This window comes from Hylobates moloch, unplaced genomic scaffold, assembly GCF_009828535.3.
Source record: "Hylobates moloch isolate HMO894 unplaced genomic scaffold, HMol_V3 SCAFFOLD_15, whole genome shotgun sequence".
In the NCBI taxonomy this organism is placed as follows: domain Eukaryota; kingdom Metazoa; phylum Chordata; class Mammalia; order Primates; family Hylobatidae; genus Hylobates; species Hylobates moloch.
Window position 1 is genome coordinate 2870291 of NW_026652290.1, and position 17497 is coordinate 2887787.

Consider the following 17497-nt stretch of genomic DNA (forward strand, 5'->3'; position numbering starts at 1 on the left):
ATTTTAGGTACTAGTATAATCAATGTGAAGATACAGATGTCCACATCTCTATCTATATTTCTATGTTGCTATCTATATATTAGCAATCGGTGAATCTATGTAAAGGGTAAATGGGTGCTAGTTTTATTGTTCCTTCCATTTTTCTGTATGTTGAAGTTTTTCAAAATAAAAAGGTGAGAAATTAAAATGCTTTAAAAAACAAATATCAAAGCTTTTTTCTTTTTTTTTTTTTTGAGACAAGGGTTTCACTCTGTCACCCAGGCTGGAGTGCAGTGGCACTATCTCGGCTAACTGCAACCTCCATCTACTGGGCTCCATCTCAGCCTCCCGAGTAGCTGGGACCACAGGTGCACACCACAACACCCAGATAATTTTCTGTATTTTTGGTACAGACAGGGTTTCGCCATGTTGGCCAGGCTGGTCTCGAACTCCTGATCTCAAGCGATCCGCCCACCCTGGCCTCCCAAAGTGCTGGGATTACAGGCATGAGCCACTGCACCCAGCCTCAAAGCATCTTTATACAAGTGTAACAGGATAGCCAGAAGGCAAGGCAAAAGGATCATGTTATCCTAGGAGTTCAAGACCAGCCTGGGCAACATGGGGAAACCCTATCTCTACTAAAAATACAAAATGGCCGGGCGCAGTGGCTGATGCCTGTAATCCCAGCACTTTGGGAGGCCGAGGTGGGCAGATCATGAGGTCAGGAGTTCAAGACCAGTCTGACCAACACGGTGAAACCCCGTCTCTACTAAAAATACAAAAATTAGCTGGGTGTGGTGGTGCACACCTGTAGTCCCAGTTACTTGGGAGGCTGAGGCAGGAGAATCACTTGAACCCTGGAGGAGGAGGTTGCAGTAATCTGAGATCGCGCCAGCCTGGGCAACAGAGTGAGACTCCATCTCAAAGAAAAAAAAATACAAAATTAGCCATGTGGTGGTGGACATCTGTAGTCCCAGCTACTTGGGAGGTTGAGGTTGAAGGATTGCTTGAGCCCAGGAGTTCAAGATTGCAGAGAGCTAGGACTGTGCCACTGTACTCCACCCTGGACTAGAGGGAGACCTTGTCTCTTAAAAAAAAAATTATTCTTTGGAATTTTTATGGGGGGACATTGGAAAAATAATGAGAACAGTTCCTATCAATAAAAAGAAGTAAATAAAAATAGGATGTGGCCAGGCAGCCGGGCCTGCTGACTACATGCTCCCCTATGTTTGCTGAACGGGCTTGTGGGCCCAGGGAGGCGAGACTTTATTACTTCTGAGATAATTTCTTTTTCTTTTTTTGAGACGGAGTCTCGCTCTGTCGCTCAAGCTGGAGTGCAGTGGCATGATCTCGGTTCACTGCAGCCTCCACCCCCTGGTTTCCAGCGATTCACCTGCCTCGGCCTCCCAGTTAGCTGGGATTAGAGGCACATGTCACCCTGCCCAGCTAATTTTTGTGTTTTTAGTAGAGATAGAGTTTCACCATGTTGGCCAGGCTGGTCTCGAACTCGTGACCTCAGGCGATCCGCCTGCCTTGGCCTCCCACAGTGCTAGGATTACAGGCATACGCCACCTCGCTTGGCCTTTATTATTATTATTATTATTTTTAAACAGAGACAGGGTCTCACTATGTTGCCCAAGTTGGCCTGCAACTCCTGGGCTCAAGTGATCCTCCCACTGTGGCCTCCCACAGTGTTGGCATTACATGCGTGAGCTACTGCAATGAGCCAGGTTTTGTTTCTTTGTTTTTTTGTTTGATTTTTTTAAAATTGATTATTATTTTTTTTTAGACAGGGTCTTACTCTCTTGCCCAGGCTGAAGTGCAGTGGCATGAACATGGCTCACTGTAGCCTCAACCTCCTGGGCTCAAGTGATCCTCCTGCCTCAGCCTTCCAAGTAGCTGGGTCCACAAGTGCGCAGTACCATGCCCAGCTAATGTTTAAATTATAGGTATAGACATGGTCTCACCACATTGCCTAGGCTGGTCTTGAACTCCTGGGTTCAAGTGATTCTCCCACCTTAGCCTCCCGAAATGCTGGGATTACAGGTGTGAGCCACCATGGCTGGCCTTTGTTTTTAATTATGGATTTGTTGCCAACATTTAAAAACTAGAAAGGCAGGCCGGGCGCGGTGGCTCACGCTTGTAATCCCAGCACTTTGGGAGGCCGAGGCGGGCGGATCACGAGGTCAGGAGATCGAGACCACGGTGAAACCCCGTCTCTACTAAAAATACAAAAAAAATTAGCCGGGCGTGGTGGCGGGCTCCTGTAGTCCCAGCTCCTCGGAGAGGCTGAGGCAGGAGAATGGCGTGAACCTGGGAGGCGGAGCTTGCAGTGAGCCGAGATCGCGCCACTGCACTCCAGCCTGGGCGACAGAGCGAGACTCCATCTCAAAAAAAAAAAAAAAACTAGAAAGGCCGGGTGCACTGGCTCACACCTGTAATCCCTGTACTTTGGGAAGCCGAGCTGGGCAGATCACTTGAGATCAGGAGTTTAAGACCAGCCTGGCCAACATGGCAAAACCCCATCTCTACTAAAAATACAAAAACTAGGCCGGGTGTGGTGGCTCACTCCTGTAATCCCAGCACTTTGGGAGGCCGAGGTGGGTGGATCACTTGAGGTCAGGAGTTCAAGACCAGCCTGGGCAACATAGCAAGACCCTGTCTCCCCAAAAAATTAAGAAGCAAAAATCCCCACACAAAACAAACAAAAGAAACAAAACTATGAAGCCTGTAAACCCAGTCCAGCCTGTGTGCCACCTGATTTGGCTGTACCCCAGCACTGGGGCTCAGCAGTGAAGGTGATGCTGGTCTAGCCACGGCACTCCCTGCCTTGAAGGGTTGCTCCTGCTGCTTGGCAAATTGTGGCAGCCCTTGGGGAGTCTGGCCTGGGGACATGAGGTCTTCGATCCCAGCTCAAGAAGCCCAAAGCGCCCCGGACGGGGCATATAGGGGGAGTTTATCTCCAAGAGGTTTGGCTACCCTGTGGATCCTGGGTTGTAGGAGGGGACAGGAATGGTCTGGGCAGGTCCCTGACCCAGGAAGGAAGAAAGAGCCCTCTTGGCCTGAGTCCCTGGCAGCAATGGGGCCTCACCCAGGGTGTCACTGGCACCCTGGGCAGGTGAGACTCCCCTGCCACAGGGTGGCAGGAGCAGGTGGACGTGTCCCTGGGAGGCCAGCCAGGGGCACAGCCAGCATCCAGGGACTCAAGCAGCTGCCATGTGCTGCTTTGTCCTGGGAACCCAATGCAGTGCCCATGCAGCCCCCCGGGCTGCACCCTCGATCCTGTGGTGGAGCCTCACCCGATTGCCCTGCGCGGTGCCATCCTGTGTGCGGTAGGAGACCTGGGACTTCCCGCCATCCAGGACGCGCCGGATGACAGGGATGCGGGCCACCTGGTCCCCACGGCTGACCGAGAACTCAGGCTGCTCAAAGGACACCACGTCTCTGGCTGCAAGGAGCCCGGGCATTGGTCAGAGTGTGCTGCGCCCAGTCCCTTCCCACCTCCTGCTCTCCTGAGGCCCTGCCCAGCCCAGCCCAGAATCCAGGAGTCCGCTTGGTTCCCTCTATGCATTGCCCTCTGGGAAGGGCACAGGGGCGAAATGGAAAATCCTTCCGGAAAAAGGTGAGGGGCCAGGCGCAGTAGCTCGTGCCTGTAATCCCAGCACTTTGGGAGTCCGAGGCAGGTGGATCACCTGAGGTCAGGAGCTCGAGACCAGCCTGGCCAACATGGCGAAACCCCATCTCTACTAAAGATAGAAAAATTAACTGGGCGTGGTGGCGAGTGCCTGTAATGCCAGCTACTCGGGAGGCTGAGGCAGGAGGATCACTTCAACCTGGGAGGCAGCAGTTGCAGTGAGCCAAGATGGCGCCATTGCACTCCAGCCTGCATGGCACAGCAAGACTCCGTCTCAAGAAAAAAAAAAGTGGGTCTGGAACAAAGTGTCCAGCAGACATCCTGGAAGGGCCAGGCAGAGGAGGAGGCCAGGCACAGGCAGGACCAGAGATGGAGCCCTCAGCCCCAGGGCTGGAGCAGAGCAGGAACAGGCCTGAGGCCTGTGGCTTCGGGCACAGGTGGGAGGAGGGGTCAGATGTCCACGGTGCGATGCCTTGGCCAACCTCTCTTCTAGATAGAGAGGAGCAAGGGGCTGGCCTTTATGAGGATGCAACAGAAGCTTCCATTTACTGAGCGCTCACCACCAGGCACTGTGGCGAGGTGAATAGCCCCGTATTCCGTAAAAGAGCCCTTACCCATTTTACAGATGGAGAAACCAAGGCTTGCAGAGGTTAAGTGACTAGCCCAGGCCATGTGGCCAGGTCGCAATTCCACTTAAGCAGGAGAAACCAGTGCCCCAAGCCCCCGTCTGCCTCCCCACCTCTCCCCACCCTGACCCACCTTGCTCCTTGAGGATGGTGATGTTTACCAGGCGGCGGCCGAGGGTGGCAGTGCCCGCGGGCACATCGATGGCCTCCACCAGCAGCTGCTTCTCGTCGTCATCCTCAGGCCGGATAAAGAGGGGCACGCGTACGTCTACCAGCTCCACGCCCTCCTGGAACTCCACCATGCCCCGGGCGTCTGGGTGGGGGTTTGGAGGTGGTCAGAGGTGGGTCACAGGGCCACACGGGCGGGAGGTGAGAGGCAGTGGCACAGGGACCCACCCTCCTACCCTGGTCTGCAGTGAGGGTGTAGTAGCCGGGGGCCACCTTGAGGTCGTGGAAGGCCCTCTGTTCCACCTGCTTCTCTGTAAGCTTCAGCAGGGCCGGCTTGGCCGAGCGGGGCGCCATCAGCACTGTGTCCACAATGGTGTGGTCTTGCCTGGGTCGAGGGTGGAGGGTTCAGGCAGCGGAGGGGTCAGGCTGGCACCTGTTGCCCTGTCCCTCCTGCCTGTCCTCTCCCCTTCAGGGGCCAGGATGTAAGACAGCAAGAAGTGCAGGGTCTTCAGAGGCAGGCAGTGCGCCAGGCCTATGCCAGCCCCATGCCCTTTCCCCTGCAGCCTCAGCCCAGCCATGTGCCTCCCTGTCCTCAGTGTCATCCTCTGTGAAATGGGCTTCACTGCCCACCTCATCAAGGGCTGGACAGCAAAGATGCTAAGGGTGTGAGTGCTCAAGCCAGGCTGCCACGGCCCCAGCCTTGGCTCCAGTTCTCGATAGCTGGGTAACCTTGGTCAAGTCACTTAACCCTCTTGAGCCTCAGCTTCCTCATCTGCAAAATGGGAACAGCAGTGATATCTACCTCACAGGCTTGACGAGAGGGTTGGATAAGATAACCACACATGGAAAGCCCTTAGGACGATGCTTAGCTCGTAGCAGGAGCAGAAATGCTGGTCAGCCATTCTTTTTTTTTCTTTTTTTTGAGACGGACTCTTGCTCTGTTGCCCAGGCTGGAGTGCAGTGGTGCCATCTCAGCTTACTGACCTCTGCCTCCCGGGTTCAAGGGATTCTCCTGCCTCAGCCTCCCAAGTAGCTGGGATTGCAGGCATGTGCCACCACACCTGGCTGATCTTTGTATTTTTAGTAGAGACGGGGTTTCACCATGTTGGCCTAGCTGGTCTTACACTCCTGACCTGAGGTGATCCACCCGTCTCAGCCTCCCAAAGTGCTGGGATTAGCGGTGTGAGCCACCACACCCAGCCAATGGTTCTTACTGATGGCCATGTGCTGTGATTCCAGCTCTGCTGTCCCTGCATTGAGACCCCTTCCTCACTCCCTCTCTCTCCCCGTGAAGGGCCAGGACTCGGAGTAGGACCTGGGGAAAGAGGTATGTGACCTGCTGGCCCATCCTCTCGGTAACCTGCCTGGCTCCCAGAGGTGCACCCAAGATCAGGGTCTTGGACCCTGGAGCCGATGGAGATGGGTACCTGCTATCGCTGGTACTGGGTGGGGGGCTGGACAGTTACCTATATGAGGGCAGGGACTGGGTTGATTTGCTTTTAACTGCTCTAGTCCAGGGGCCACTTCATAGCAAGCACTTCACATTAGCATTTGTTGAAGAAGTGGTCAAAGGAACGAATGAAGGTCTGAACCCGACGGACACATCCAGCCCTCCCTTCCTATGGGATGGAGATGGAGTAGGGATGGACGAGGCAGTGGCTGGGCTGGGGACAGGCGGGCAGGAAGTGGGGGCTGTCTCACCCGCGAGTCTTCTACTCACTTTTTCCCGGCATTGGGCTGCTGCCTGTGGGGACAAAGAGGGCGCTGTGAGCTAGATAGCCCTGATAGCCCTGAAGTGGAGGCCTGATCTGCCTGGGGGCTTCAGCTCCTGGAGTCAGCGGTAGGAGCGGCTCCCCGACCCAACCCAGGCACCCCAGAACTCACCGGAACTTGGTCTGCTGGAGCTTGTGTACACCGGAGATCTGCCTGTAGACCTCGTTCAGCTGCCAGGCAAGGGAGGGGCGTGAGGCTGAGCCTAGGCCACCCCATGGCAAGCCCTCAGGCTGGGGACCCAGGGAGCCAGGCAGCATCTGTACCCAGAGGCCCTCAGGGTTGGCTGGGGCATGCCCCATGGGGCCGCATCCTGGGCCCGGGCTCTGGCCTCCTGCCCTCTGGAAACAGATCCCAGGATGCCCCCTGCCAGGCACAGGTCCAGAGAGGCCCCTCTCCGCTAGTGAATGAATCTCCGTGCCACGACCGCATTCACTCTGCCCTGCCCACCCCACCCGCCCTCATACCCACATCTCCGGCCAGGCCCAGCTCCTGGGTCCTTACGTTCTCCTCCACCTCCTGGCGAAGCTGGGCGCACTCCCGAGTGTCGGGCTTCAGCAGGTTCTCGGTGCAAAGGCGGGCCAGGCGCAAGGACAGCCCATAGGGAACTAGGGAAAGGTGGTGGGAGGGGGTGAGATGGAGGTGGCCAGCCCCCTGCATGACGGGCACCACAGAGCATCCCACCAGCAACCATGCTAGGATCAGGGGACGCCTGGCCAGCAGGCCACGCACACCGAGGCATGAGGTTCATAGCACCATCCGGACAGGGCAAAAGGTGGCTGAGCCCTGTGCCTGCACCCCATACCCAGAGAAGAGGCGTGCTGTGATCCCAGATCTGGAACAGAGGGCCCGAAGGGCACTGCCCAGAGCTGTGGCTCCCAGCCCTGCCCTCACCCAGCTCTGTGGGGTTGATGCTGGCAGCATGAGTGGCAAAGCCAGGCCGCTGCATGTTGTTGGTGACCTTCCAGCGGACCACGTCACGGCCCTTGAGGTTCCCGCTGCGCAGCATGGGCGTGTCCAGGTGGTCGGAGGCCATCAGGTTCTCTCGCAGCATGTAGTGGTCTTCCTTAAAGCCCACCATGTGACCTGCAGGATGGGGTCGTCAGCACGGCACCCCTCCCTAGACCTGCACAGCCCAACCTCTTCAGGTGGGACCCCAGAGCCTCCAGCCTCTGCCGTTCCAGGCTTGGCTTCCCTCCACCCCAGCTCAGAGAAAGAGCAGTCAGAGCCCCTGCGATGCCAGGCCCATACCTCGGTTGCAGCAAGGGAGAAGCGCCAGGCAGGCCTAGGAGACAAGGTGGGTGAGGGTGAGGCCTGAGACAGCTGCCCTGGCCCAGATAAGCCCTTCCAGCCACCCTGCCCCATGCCAATGGTCCAGAGGGGTGACAGTGCCTCCCCAGACACCAGAATATCCAGGTGGTGGCAGGGTGTAAGCATGGCACACAAGGGCATAGAGGGGGATGGGGCAGAGGGCTCCCAAAGTGCGCTGTGGAACCTTCATCCTGCTGGGTGCTCTGTAAAGGTTCTGTGGTCAGATTCACTTGGGAAACACTGAATTCATTCCCCACGCCCCTCTTGCAGGTTAGGACTACAGCAAAGCCTCTGAGAAGTCCTGCAGAGAAGAAACTTTTTTCTTTTCTTTTTTCTTTTTTTTGAGACAGGGTCTCGCTCTGTTGCCCAGGCTGGAATGCAGTGGCACGATCTCGGCTCACTGCAACCTCTACCTCCCAGGTTCAAGCAATTCTCCTGCCTCAGCCCCCCTAGTAACTGGGATTACAGGCGTCCACCTCCATGCCCAGCTAATTTTGTATTTCTAGTAGAGATGGGGTGTCACCATATTGGCCGGGCTTGTCTCGTACTCCTGACCTCAAGTGATCTACCCGCCTTGGCCTCCCAAAGTGCTGGGATTACAGGCGTGAGCCACTGTAACTTAAACAAATTTAAGAAACTTGTTTCTTAAACCTTCTTTTTTTTCTTTTTGAGTCTCACTCTGTCACCCAGGCTGGAGTGCAGTGGCGTAATCATAGCTCACTGTAGCCTCAAACTCCCAGACTCAAGTGATCCTCCTGCCTCAGCTTTCTCAGTAGCTGGGACTACAGACACGCACAACCGTGCCTAGCTCAAACCTATTTGATCACATAACTCCTTGCCTATGTAATGCACGTTAATATCCCACAACACTGGGGGTTACTACGGAGTGTGGTCTGCCGCCTACAATCCCCACTCTGAGCCATGCCATCCTCCGAGCTTTTCTCTCTCTCGTTTGTTCTCCCCAGTGACCACCATCTCTGGCGGGCAAAGACCTTCCTTCCCTGTTGTGGCTCCCAGGCCCTTTGCACGTGGCTGACCCCAGAGCAGGCGCTCTCAGGGATCTGGCCACCGATGGCTGATGGAGTGGGGGTCCTGGGCGGGCACTAGAGCTGGGGAAGATGTGGGCTCAGCTTGCCTCAGCCCCTTCTGAGGACTGTGCATTTATCACCTGCCTCTCAGCCCCAATTTCTCCATCTATCATAGGGCACAGTGACCTTGCCCCACTGACCTCATGGGATGATGGGGGGCGGGGAAATGGAGTCATGTGGACATGCTGTGGCAACAGCACAAAGAGGAACACTGAGCTAAGCAGAGAACGGATGCTGGCAAGGGCTGAGCTAGGGGCTGGGGCTCCAGGATGATTCGGGCTAGGAGCTCATGGGCATCATCATTTCTGTCACTCGGGAAGCTGGATGGGGTTGGTGTGGGTCTTGCCAAGGTGGGGGCAGGGATGATGGTGCATGCTATGGGTCAGTCCCTTCTGAACTTCACTTATTTAAGCTTTAGCTCCACTTTCTGAGGTCAATTCTTTTTTTTTTTTTTGAGGCGGAGTCTCGCTCTGTTGCCCAGGCTGGAGTGCAGTGGTGCGATCTCGGCTCACTGCAAGCTCTGCCTCCCGGGTTCGTGCCATTCTCCTGCCTCAGCCTCCCAAGTAGCTGGGACTACAGGTGCCCGCCACCACACCCGGCTAAGTTTTTTGTATTTTTATTAGAGACGGGGTTTCACCGTGTTAGCCAGGATGGTCTCGATCTCCTGACCTAGTGATCCGCCCGCCTCGGCCTCCCAAAGTGCTGAAAGTGCTGGGATTACAGGCGTGAGCCACCGCGCCCGGCTCTGAGGTCAATTCTATGATCTTCATTTTACAGATGAGGGAACTGAGGCATAGAGAGATTAAGTAATTTGCCCAAGGTCACACAGCTGGGACCAGAATCCAGACAGCTGGACTCTATGGGCTGAAGCTTCTGGCTAGAAAGCTGCGGGAGTGGGGATGGTGGGTGGGCTGTTGGGGGAACCATGGGGAGGCTGGGGACCCTGGTGGGGGTTGGGGACCCTGAGGAGGACCCTGATGGAGGGTGGAGACCCTGTCTGGGAGGGGACCCTGGTGAGGTGGGGACCCAAGAGGGAGTTGGGGACCCTGGGGAGGTGGGGACCGTGGTGGAGGATGGGGGCCCTGTTGGGGTGGGGACCCTGGGGAGGTGGGGACCCCGGAGGGGGTTGGGGACCCTGGGGAGATGAGAACCCAGGCGGGGGTTGGGGACCCTGGTGGAGGGTGGGGGCCCTGTTGGGGTGGGGACCCTGGGATGTGGGGCCTTGGGAGGGACCCTGGGCTCTCACCTTGCAGCAGGCGCAGTACTTCCAGCATAGCAGCAGCAGCAGGGCCAGGAGCGGCAGGAGGAGGAGGAGCAGGGGGATGAGCCACCAGAAGGAGCCCGGAGGGCAATCTGGAGAGGCGAGGAGGCAGGGGGAGTTGGTGCCTGTCCTCCCCACCGAGCTCTGACAACACGCCCCCTCCCTGCGCCCGGACCCACCAGCTCACCCTTCTTCTTGTGCACCAGGACGGTGCTGTTGGGCCCAGGGGCGCCGTCGCCTTCCATGGTGTAGCTGTAGGTGCAGTCGTCATCCTCGTCCCGGAAGGAGCAGCGCACCACCACCTCCTCGGCTGTACCCACAGCCAGTCAGCAGGGCACCCCAGCCACACCCCTCCGCCCCAGAGGACCCCAGGGTCTGGTGAGGGGCCCCTACTCTGGGATGGGCCTCACCCACGGCAGGGCCCCCTGGGGAAGAGTGCAAGTCCTTGCCAAGCCGTGCTCTCACCTGGCACAGGAACGGGTGTGATGGGGGCTCCCCTGCTCAAGAGCATCAGAGCCTAGAAACCTCCCTCCCCCACTTCCCTGACCTGGACATCACCCAGGAGCTCAGGGTCCAGACAACGTATCTGATCTCGAGGAGGGGAGGCTGTGTGTCTCCACAGCGTGACCGTGTACCCCTGCTGCGTGCGTGCCCCTGCCCAAGTCAGGTGCCTCCCACCAAGACTCTCGGTCCCTTCCTGGGCCAGACTGTGTCCCATCACCTGGGTCCTGTGCCTCCTGCCCAGGCTTTTGCCCTTTTCTGGGACTCGGTGTCCTCTATCTGGGTTCTGTGGTCCCTCCCAGCTCTGGAGTTCCTCTCTGGACTGTGTGACCTTAGCCCAGACTGCAAACCCCTGTCCAGGTGATGACACCCTTGCCCCGCTGGATGCCCCCTGCCTCGGCTCTCAGCAACCCCACCCCTCAGCCCTTACCCGTACCTCTCTTAAGCTCGTCCACCATCTTGACCTTGAAGTTGCACTCCTCACACGTGCGCCCCTTCTTCTCCCCGGTGCCCCACGCCTGGCACTGCACGCAGGAGCGTAGGTCCTCGCAGAGGCCCGGGTGGATCTTGGCGGGGAAAGGCGGGGCAGACAGGCACCGTGTTGGGTGGGCCTCTGCCCGACCCCCGCTCCCCAAACCTCTTGCCCTTGGCCAGCTCCTGTGGCATCAGGCTTGGCCCCTCCTGCCCACCCTGCCCTGTGCCCGGGGTTCCCACGCCCACACCCCGTAGGTCCTGGCCTCACCGCCGAGTAGTTGATCTCGCAGATGGTGTCCGTGTAGAGTGACTGCTGGTGGCAGTGGCAGCGGCCACACTCACAGTGGCCACGTCCGTTACAGATGCCCTGGGGTAGGAGGGGGCACCAGTGAGCCAGCTGTGCCCCATCCCTGCCTGCTCCCTCTCCTCTCCATAGGGTTCTCTCTGGAGAGGGTGGGTGGTGCTGACAGACACTGTCTGTCTCACGCCCAGGCCTACCCCATTGCTGTCGATGCAGGTGGCATTGCTGAGGGGACAGTCACAGCTTGAGCCTGTCCAACCAGGTTCACACACACACTGGCCCATAGAGCAGCGTCCTCGGTCTGCAGAGAGGGACAGGGAAGGGAGATGAGAGCTACATCTGCGCCTGTAGTCCAGGCTACCCACCTGGCAGGGAGGGCCTGTGGGAGCAGAGCTGTGGGAGCCAGGATGCCGCTAGCCTGGGGCAGAAGTCATCTCTTCCTCACTTTCCTGGAATCGCCTTCCCTCCATCTTTGCCTCCATCCTGCCTACCTTCCACTCTGCAGCCAGAGTAATTATCTCAAAACAAATCCAATCATGTGGCTCCTGCTGCCCTGGCTAAGAACCCTCTAATGGGTCTTGGCCAATGCAATAAGGTCAGAAAAAGAAATAAGATGTATAAGCATTAGAAGGTAAGAAATAAGGCCAGGCAAGGTGGCTCACGCCTGTAATGCCAGCACTTTGGGAGGCTGAGGCGGGCAGATCACAAGGTCAAGAGACTGAGACCATCCTGGCCAACATGGAGAAACCTCGTCTCTACTAAAACTACAAAAATTAGCTGGTCACGGTGGCGCATGCCTGTAGTCCCAGCTACTCAGGAGGCTGAGGCAGGAGAATCACTTGAACCAGGGAGGCTGAGGTTGCAGTGAGCTGAGATCACGCCACTGCACTCCAGCCTGGTGGAGAGCAAGACTCTGTCTCAAAAAAAAAAAAAAAAAAAAAAAAGAAAAGAAAAAAAGAGAAAGAAAAAAAAGAAATAAAACTGCCAGCTGGGTGTGGTGGCTTACACCTGCAATCCCAGCACTTTGGGAGGCCGAGGCGGGAGGATCACTTGAGCTCAGGAGTTCAAGACTAGCCTGGCCAACATGGTGAAATCCTGTTTCCACTAAAAATACAAAAATTAGCCGGGCGTGGTGGTGGGCCCCTGTAATCCCAGCTACTTGGGAGGCTGAGGCAGGAGAATTGCTTGAACCTAGGAGGCAGAGGTTGTAGTGAGCAGAGATCATGCCACCGCACTCCAGCCTGGGTGACAGAGCAAGACTCCATCTCAAAAATAAATAAATAAATAAATATATAAATAAATAAAATAAAATTGTCTTTATTTGCAAGTGTCAGGAACATGTCACAAAGTATCCCGAAGAATCTGCAGATAAATTATTAGATTTCATAAGTGTGTTTAGCAAGGTAACTGGATACAAGGTTAATATGCAAATAGTTAGAAAATGAAAGTAAAACCTCCAGTGACTCCTTTTTGTCGAAAGGATGAAGTCCTGCTCCGGACCAGAACCGAAGCCCTTTGTACTCTGGCCCTGCCTCCTTCCCCAGAGACACCTTCCTCCCTCCCTCTGTCATACCTCCCTCTGTGCCACTTGTCTGCCTTTCTCCAGTGGTGCCCAGTTCTCTGAGCACACGCAGGGACGGACAGTTGAAGAGAAGAAATGGTGAACAAAAGCAAGAACAGAAGAAAGAGTAGAAAAGCAGGGGCTTGGAAAGTATACAGTGAGTGCTTCATAAGTATTTCATGAGTAGATTTTATTCATCCTCCTCCATTCAACTACCAATCCTTCCATATGTGCTCTTGTCTGAGTTCTGTGATCCTGCCTGGCTCTGATGTTCCCGGCCACAGTGTATGCCTATGGCCTGGACTCATGGGAATACAGAGGAAGCTCCAGGCCCTCCACGTAGAAATTTAGCATCTTTGGGCCGGGCTCAGTGGCTCACACCTGGAATCCCAGCACTTTGGGAGGCCGAGGCGGGCAGATCACCTGAGGTCAGGAGTTCGAGACCAGCCTGGCCAACATGGTGAAACCCTGTCTCTACTAAAAATACAAAATTAGCCGGGCATGGTGGTGCATGCCTATAGTCCCACCTACTCGGGAGGCTGAGGCAGGAGAATCGCCTGAACCCAGGAGGCAGAGGTTGCAGTGAGCCGAGATTGTGCTATTGCACTCCAGCCTGGGCGACAAGAGTGAAACTCTGTCTCAAAAAAAAAAAACAAAAACAGCAACGACAACAACAACAACAAAACCCACAGGAATTTAGCATCTTTGGAGAGAGGAAAGATCATAATGCCATATACCTGCCAGCCATTGGGGGGCTGAGCTGGGTGGCACCCACTCTAATGAGATAGGGGTGTGGAGAAGGCAGGTGGGCATAGAACTGAACTGCCAGAGAGAACCTCAGGGGAGTTGGAATCTTAAAACCAGGGGAAAGTCCTGCCAACAGTGGCCTTGGGCATGGACGTTGCAGATGAGGGACGTGAGGCCCAGGTTGGGGCAGGACTCAGGGGCGGCCCTCAGGGCATCCAGAGTGGGTTGGGCCTGAACTTGGGGATTCTGATTCCAAGTCTGGCTCTCCCAACCTGGGGCCTGATGGGAAGGTCAGGCTTGCTGTCCACTCCCTCCCCCGCCGTCAGCATTGACCGCAGTTGTTGTGCTCACCATTGCAGAGGAACCCGGAAGTGCGGGGACACTGGAAGTTGTCATACTCGCAGAACTGACCCTCGTAGCGGCCTTCACCGTAGCACACACAGTGCCCGCACTGGCACTCCCCACGGCCCGAGCACGGCTTGTCCTCGCCCTCCCGCAGGCAGGGCTGAATGTCACTCAGAGAGCCGGTGGAGCAGTTGCAGGTCTGGCCACTCCTGAAGGAGCAACTGGTCACTTCTCCGAAACAGCCCAGGAGGAAAGCTGGGGCTTTTACTGTCCCATTTTATTTATTTTATTTTATTTTTTTGAGATGGAGTTTCGCCTTGTCGCCCAGGCTGGAGTGCAGTGGCCCGATCCTGGCTAACTGCAAGCTCCGCCTCCCGGGTTCACGCCATTCTCCTGCCTCAGCCTCTCCGAGTAGCTGGGACTACAGGAGCCCGCCACCACGCCCGGCTAATTTTTTCTATTTTTATTAGAGACGGGATTTCACTGTGTTAGCCAGGATGGTCTCGATCTCCTGACCTTGTGATCCGCCTGCCTCGGCCTCCCAAAGTGCTGAAATGACAGGCGTGAGCCACCGCGCCCGGCCTATTTTACTTTTTTTTCAAGACAGAGTTTTGCTCTTCTCGCCCAGGCTGGAGTACAGTGGCGTGATCTCAGCTCACTGCAACCTCCGCCTTCTAGGTGCAAGCAATTCTGCCTCAGCCTCCCAAGTAGCTGGGATTACAGGCATGCACCACCATGCCCAGCTAATTTTTTGTATTTTTAGTAGGGATGGGGTTTCACCATGTTGGCCAGGCTGGTCTCGAACTCCTGACCTCAGGTGATCCACCCACCTCGGCCTCCCAAAGTGCTGGGATTACAGGCGTGAGCCACCTCACCTGGCCTGCTGTCCCATTTTACAGATGAGGAAACTGAGGCTCTGAGAGGGCCGAGGCAGCTCCCAGTCATGCAGACAGAAGTGGCTGAGCTGAGACCTAAACCCCAGTTCCCTGTCATGTCACCCCTTCCAGTGTCCTTTCCCCCCTGCTCTGCCTCAAGTTGTGGCGAGGTTGCCCAGTGTCCTGAAGCTAAAGCCCTTACCGCCGTGCGTTTACGAGCTTTCTTCTGATCAGGCAATATGATACAGGACTCAGAATACCAAAGGCACGGAGCAAAAAGGAAGTCTCCCTCCTGTGCCTGTCCCCCAAGATCCAGACCCCAGCCCCAACAGCCAAACCCATCTCAATCCTCGCACCTCTTTCTAGAGACAGCCCATATATCTCTGTATTTCAAAGTGCTTTGACCTGGGTTTGACCAACAACTGGGTGTGCCCTGCCCTTAGCTGTTTCTTTGATTGCCGCCCCACCCCCAGCCAGGTGTACAAGGTACACCCAGGGCCAGGCCCCTGCAGGAGCCCAGCCTTCCCATCAGGGGCCACTGGTGTGCTGGGGGCTCAACTCCCTTCCCCACTCACCAGCCCTCACTGCACACACAGTGTCCACACATGAAGTCTCCATTGAAGCTGCAGCGAGCTGACCGCACCTCTTTTTGCTGGAATGAGAGAGACCATGGTGGGGTGCATTGGGGGAGCGGGACCGGGGCCACTGGACACTTCTGCTCTCCTGTGTGCCTCGGGAAACCCCGCAAGGGATATGGGGCACAGGAGTCCTGCTTCATTCCTCAGGGCCCCCGGGGGGCTTGGCTCAGCTCTCCCCTCCCGCCCGGCGGGGCTGCGTCGTACCAGCTCGCAGGTGCACACATCACAGATGATGCTGGCGTCCATCTTGAGGCCATCGGAGAAGGAAGGTTTCAGATGGATGTTGCCCTTCTGGTCCTCCTCCGGCAGCTGGCACACGTGCGTCCCATCCACGTGCTCGATGGCCCGCAGCTGCACCTGGTATATACCCTGCAGGGGCCCTGTGGTCAGCCAAGGCAGGCCCAGCCCCAAGGACCAGGGGGCCACTGATGCCTGAAGGCCCTCGGCCCCAAGTTCCTAGGAGATGTCTGGATCCCTGATACGACTTCCCGCTCACCTCCCTCAGGGCTGAAAACTCCCTCTTTCCCAGCGCAGTCACAATCACAACGACAAGGACAGTGGCCAGGGCCTCTGGGCTTCATGACACTAACCCATTTACTGCCCCAGCAAGCCCCCAGGCCCGACGCTTGCATGCCGAGGAGCAGAGGAGCACGCCAGGCTCATTCAAGCGGCTAGGCCCAGGGATCTGCACCCAGGCCTGCCTGACTCCAGGGGCCACGCTCTTGACCACTGTTTTAAACGATTCCACTCCGTGCGGGGCGCTATGCCTGTCCCCCACCCCGCTGCCCCCACAGAGGCGTACCACTTCCCCCCGCCGGATGTGAAAGGACCCAGTCTTCGTCTTCTGGAACATCTTGGAGGTGACCTCTGTCCGAAGGCCTCGGGGGCTGTCTAGGGCCCGGATGTCCAGGTTGGAGCGGATTCGCTAAAGGAGGAAGGAGGTTGGTCAGTGCTCTGTGGGGGGCCTGGCTGTGCTCCACCCCAACCTCCAAGTGTGGCTGGCATCATGCGGGGTATCACAGAGCCTGCAGGAGCCAGGGCCAGGCCCAGGTGGTCCCTTGGGGCCTCAGGGATAGCCAGAGACCCTTCCTCACTGGTCTGTCTCAGACCCATTTCTCCACCATGACCCAAGACACCTTTTACCCACCCTGCCCACCTCCTGCCCTGCCCCAGAAGGGCTCAGACTCTGGAGCCTGAGCTGCCCTCACATTGAAGGCCTCCTCCAGCAGCTCCACGATGTTGGACGAGTCCTCCTGCAGCACCCCCAGCGAGGAGACAGGGAAATAGGTGTGAAGCTTCTGCGGGAGAGAAGGCCAGGTCTCAGGCTAAGCATCTCCGTGAATCTGAACGGCTCTAGGAGTCTTCCCACTTTGAGGATGGGGAAACTGAGGCCTGGAACCTGCTATGGTGTCACAGAGCCTGCCCTCTTAGCCCCCGCCTGCTTGGGAGTTGGGGTGGAAGATGGGCACATGACCTTCCCTTCCCACTAGGGCCCACATTGTGGGGGGGTCTAAAGGCTTTGGGAAGGGAGGAAGGAAAGAAGGGAGAAAAAGAAGGGAGGGAGGAAGGGAGGGAGGCAGAGGTGTCTGAGAAGCTCCATGGACCCGCTGCCTTGACCACCTCCCACCCGTGGGGCCCGGGCCCCGCACCTCGTAGTAGCTATAGGAGTAGTTGGTGACAGCAAAGATGGGGATGATGTTGTGCTTGGCGAGCAGGCGCACCAGGGTGGGCACCGACGGGTAGTCCTGTGTCCTGTACTGGGTGTAGGTGCCCGTGGCATCCAGGTGGCACCGTTCATCGTTGCGGCTCATGATGCCAGCCAGCACATTGGCGCCGTCAGCCTCATAGTGGAAGGCTGACTCGGTGGAGAAGACCAGCAGGTGGGTGCTGTCCGGGCGCCAGCCAATGTCCCTCTGGGGAAGGCAAGGCGGGGCGTGCCCACTGAACAGGCTGCCTGCTGACACGCATCACGGCGTCGTGTAGGACGGGGAACGCAGGTCCCAACATGGGGCTGGGCTTAAGCCACTGGATTCACAGCAAGTGCCCTCATGAAAGATGCATATGATGGCACATGACTGGGTGACAACGCTGAGAAACAGGAGCCGGAGATGCGGCCCCCCCAAGGAGCTAGGGCCACAGGCGTGCATCACACCCGGCTAATTTTTGTGTTTTCTGTAGAGACAGGGTCTTGCCATGCTGCCCAGACTGGTCTCAAATC

The 17497-nt window shown here is 56.9% G+C and overlaps 1 protein-coding gene across 1 annotated transcript in view; it reads right to left on the minus strand.

Annotated features, from left to right (window-relative positions):
• The window catches only part of ITGB4 (integrin subunit beta 4), a 28071-nt gene extending 10824 nt beyond the window's left edge, over nt 1–17247 (minus strand). The window contains exons 1-20 of the mRNA XM_032178821.2: nt 17242–17247; nt 16929–17192; nt 16488–16577; nt 16082–16204; nt 15484–15648; nt 15217–15293; nt 13773–13975; nt 11311–11414; nt 11081–11179; nt 10775–10904; nt 10025–10147; nt 9823–9929; nt 7429–7462; nt 7072–7263; nt 6682–6785; nt 6292–6350; nt 6128–6151; nt 4644–4792; nt 4373–4552; nt 3279–3427 (exon numbers count right to left, since the gene is read on the minus strand). Of these exons, the coding sequence (XP_032034712.2) occupies nt 3279–3427; nt 4373–4552; nt 4644–4792; nt 6128–6151; nt 6292–6350; nt 6682–6785; nt 7072–7263; nt 7429–7462; nt 9823–9929; nt 10025–10147; nt 10775–10904; nt 11081–11179; nt 11311–11414; nt 13773–13975; nt 15217–15293; nt 15484–15648; nt 16082–16204; nt 16488–16577; nt 16929–17192; nt 17242–17247 (2382 nt within the window). The remainder of the gene's footprint in view (nt 1–3278; nt 3428–4372; nt 4553–4643; nt 4793–6127; nt 6152–6291; nt 6351–6681; nt 6786–7071; nt 7264–7428; nt 7463–9822; nt 9930–10024; nt 10148–10774; nt 10905–11080; nt 11180–11310; nt 11415–13772; nt 13976–15216; nt 15294–15483; nt 15649–16081; nt 16205–16487; nt 16578–16928; nt 17193–17241) is intronic.
• Nucleotides 17248–17497: the final 250 nt, after the last annotated feature.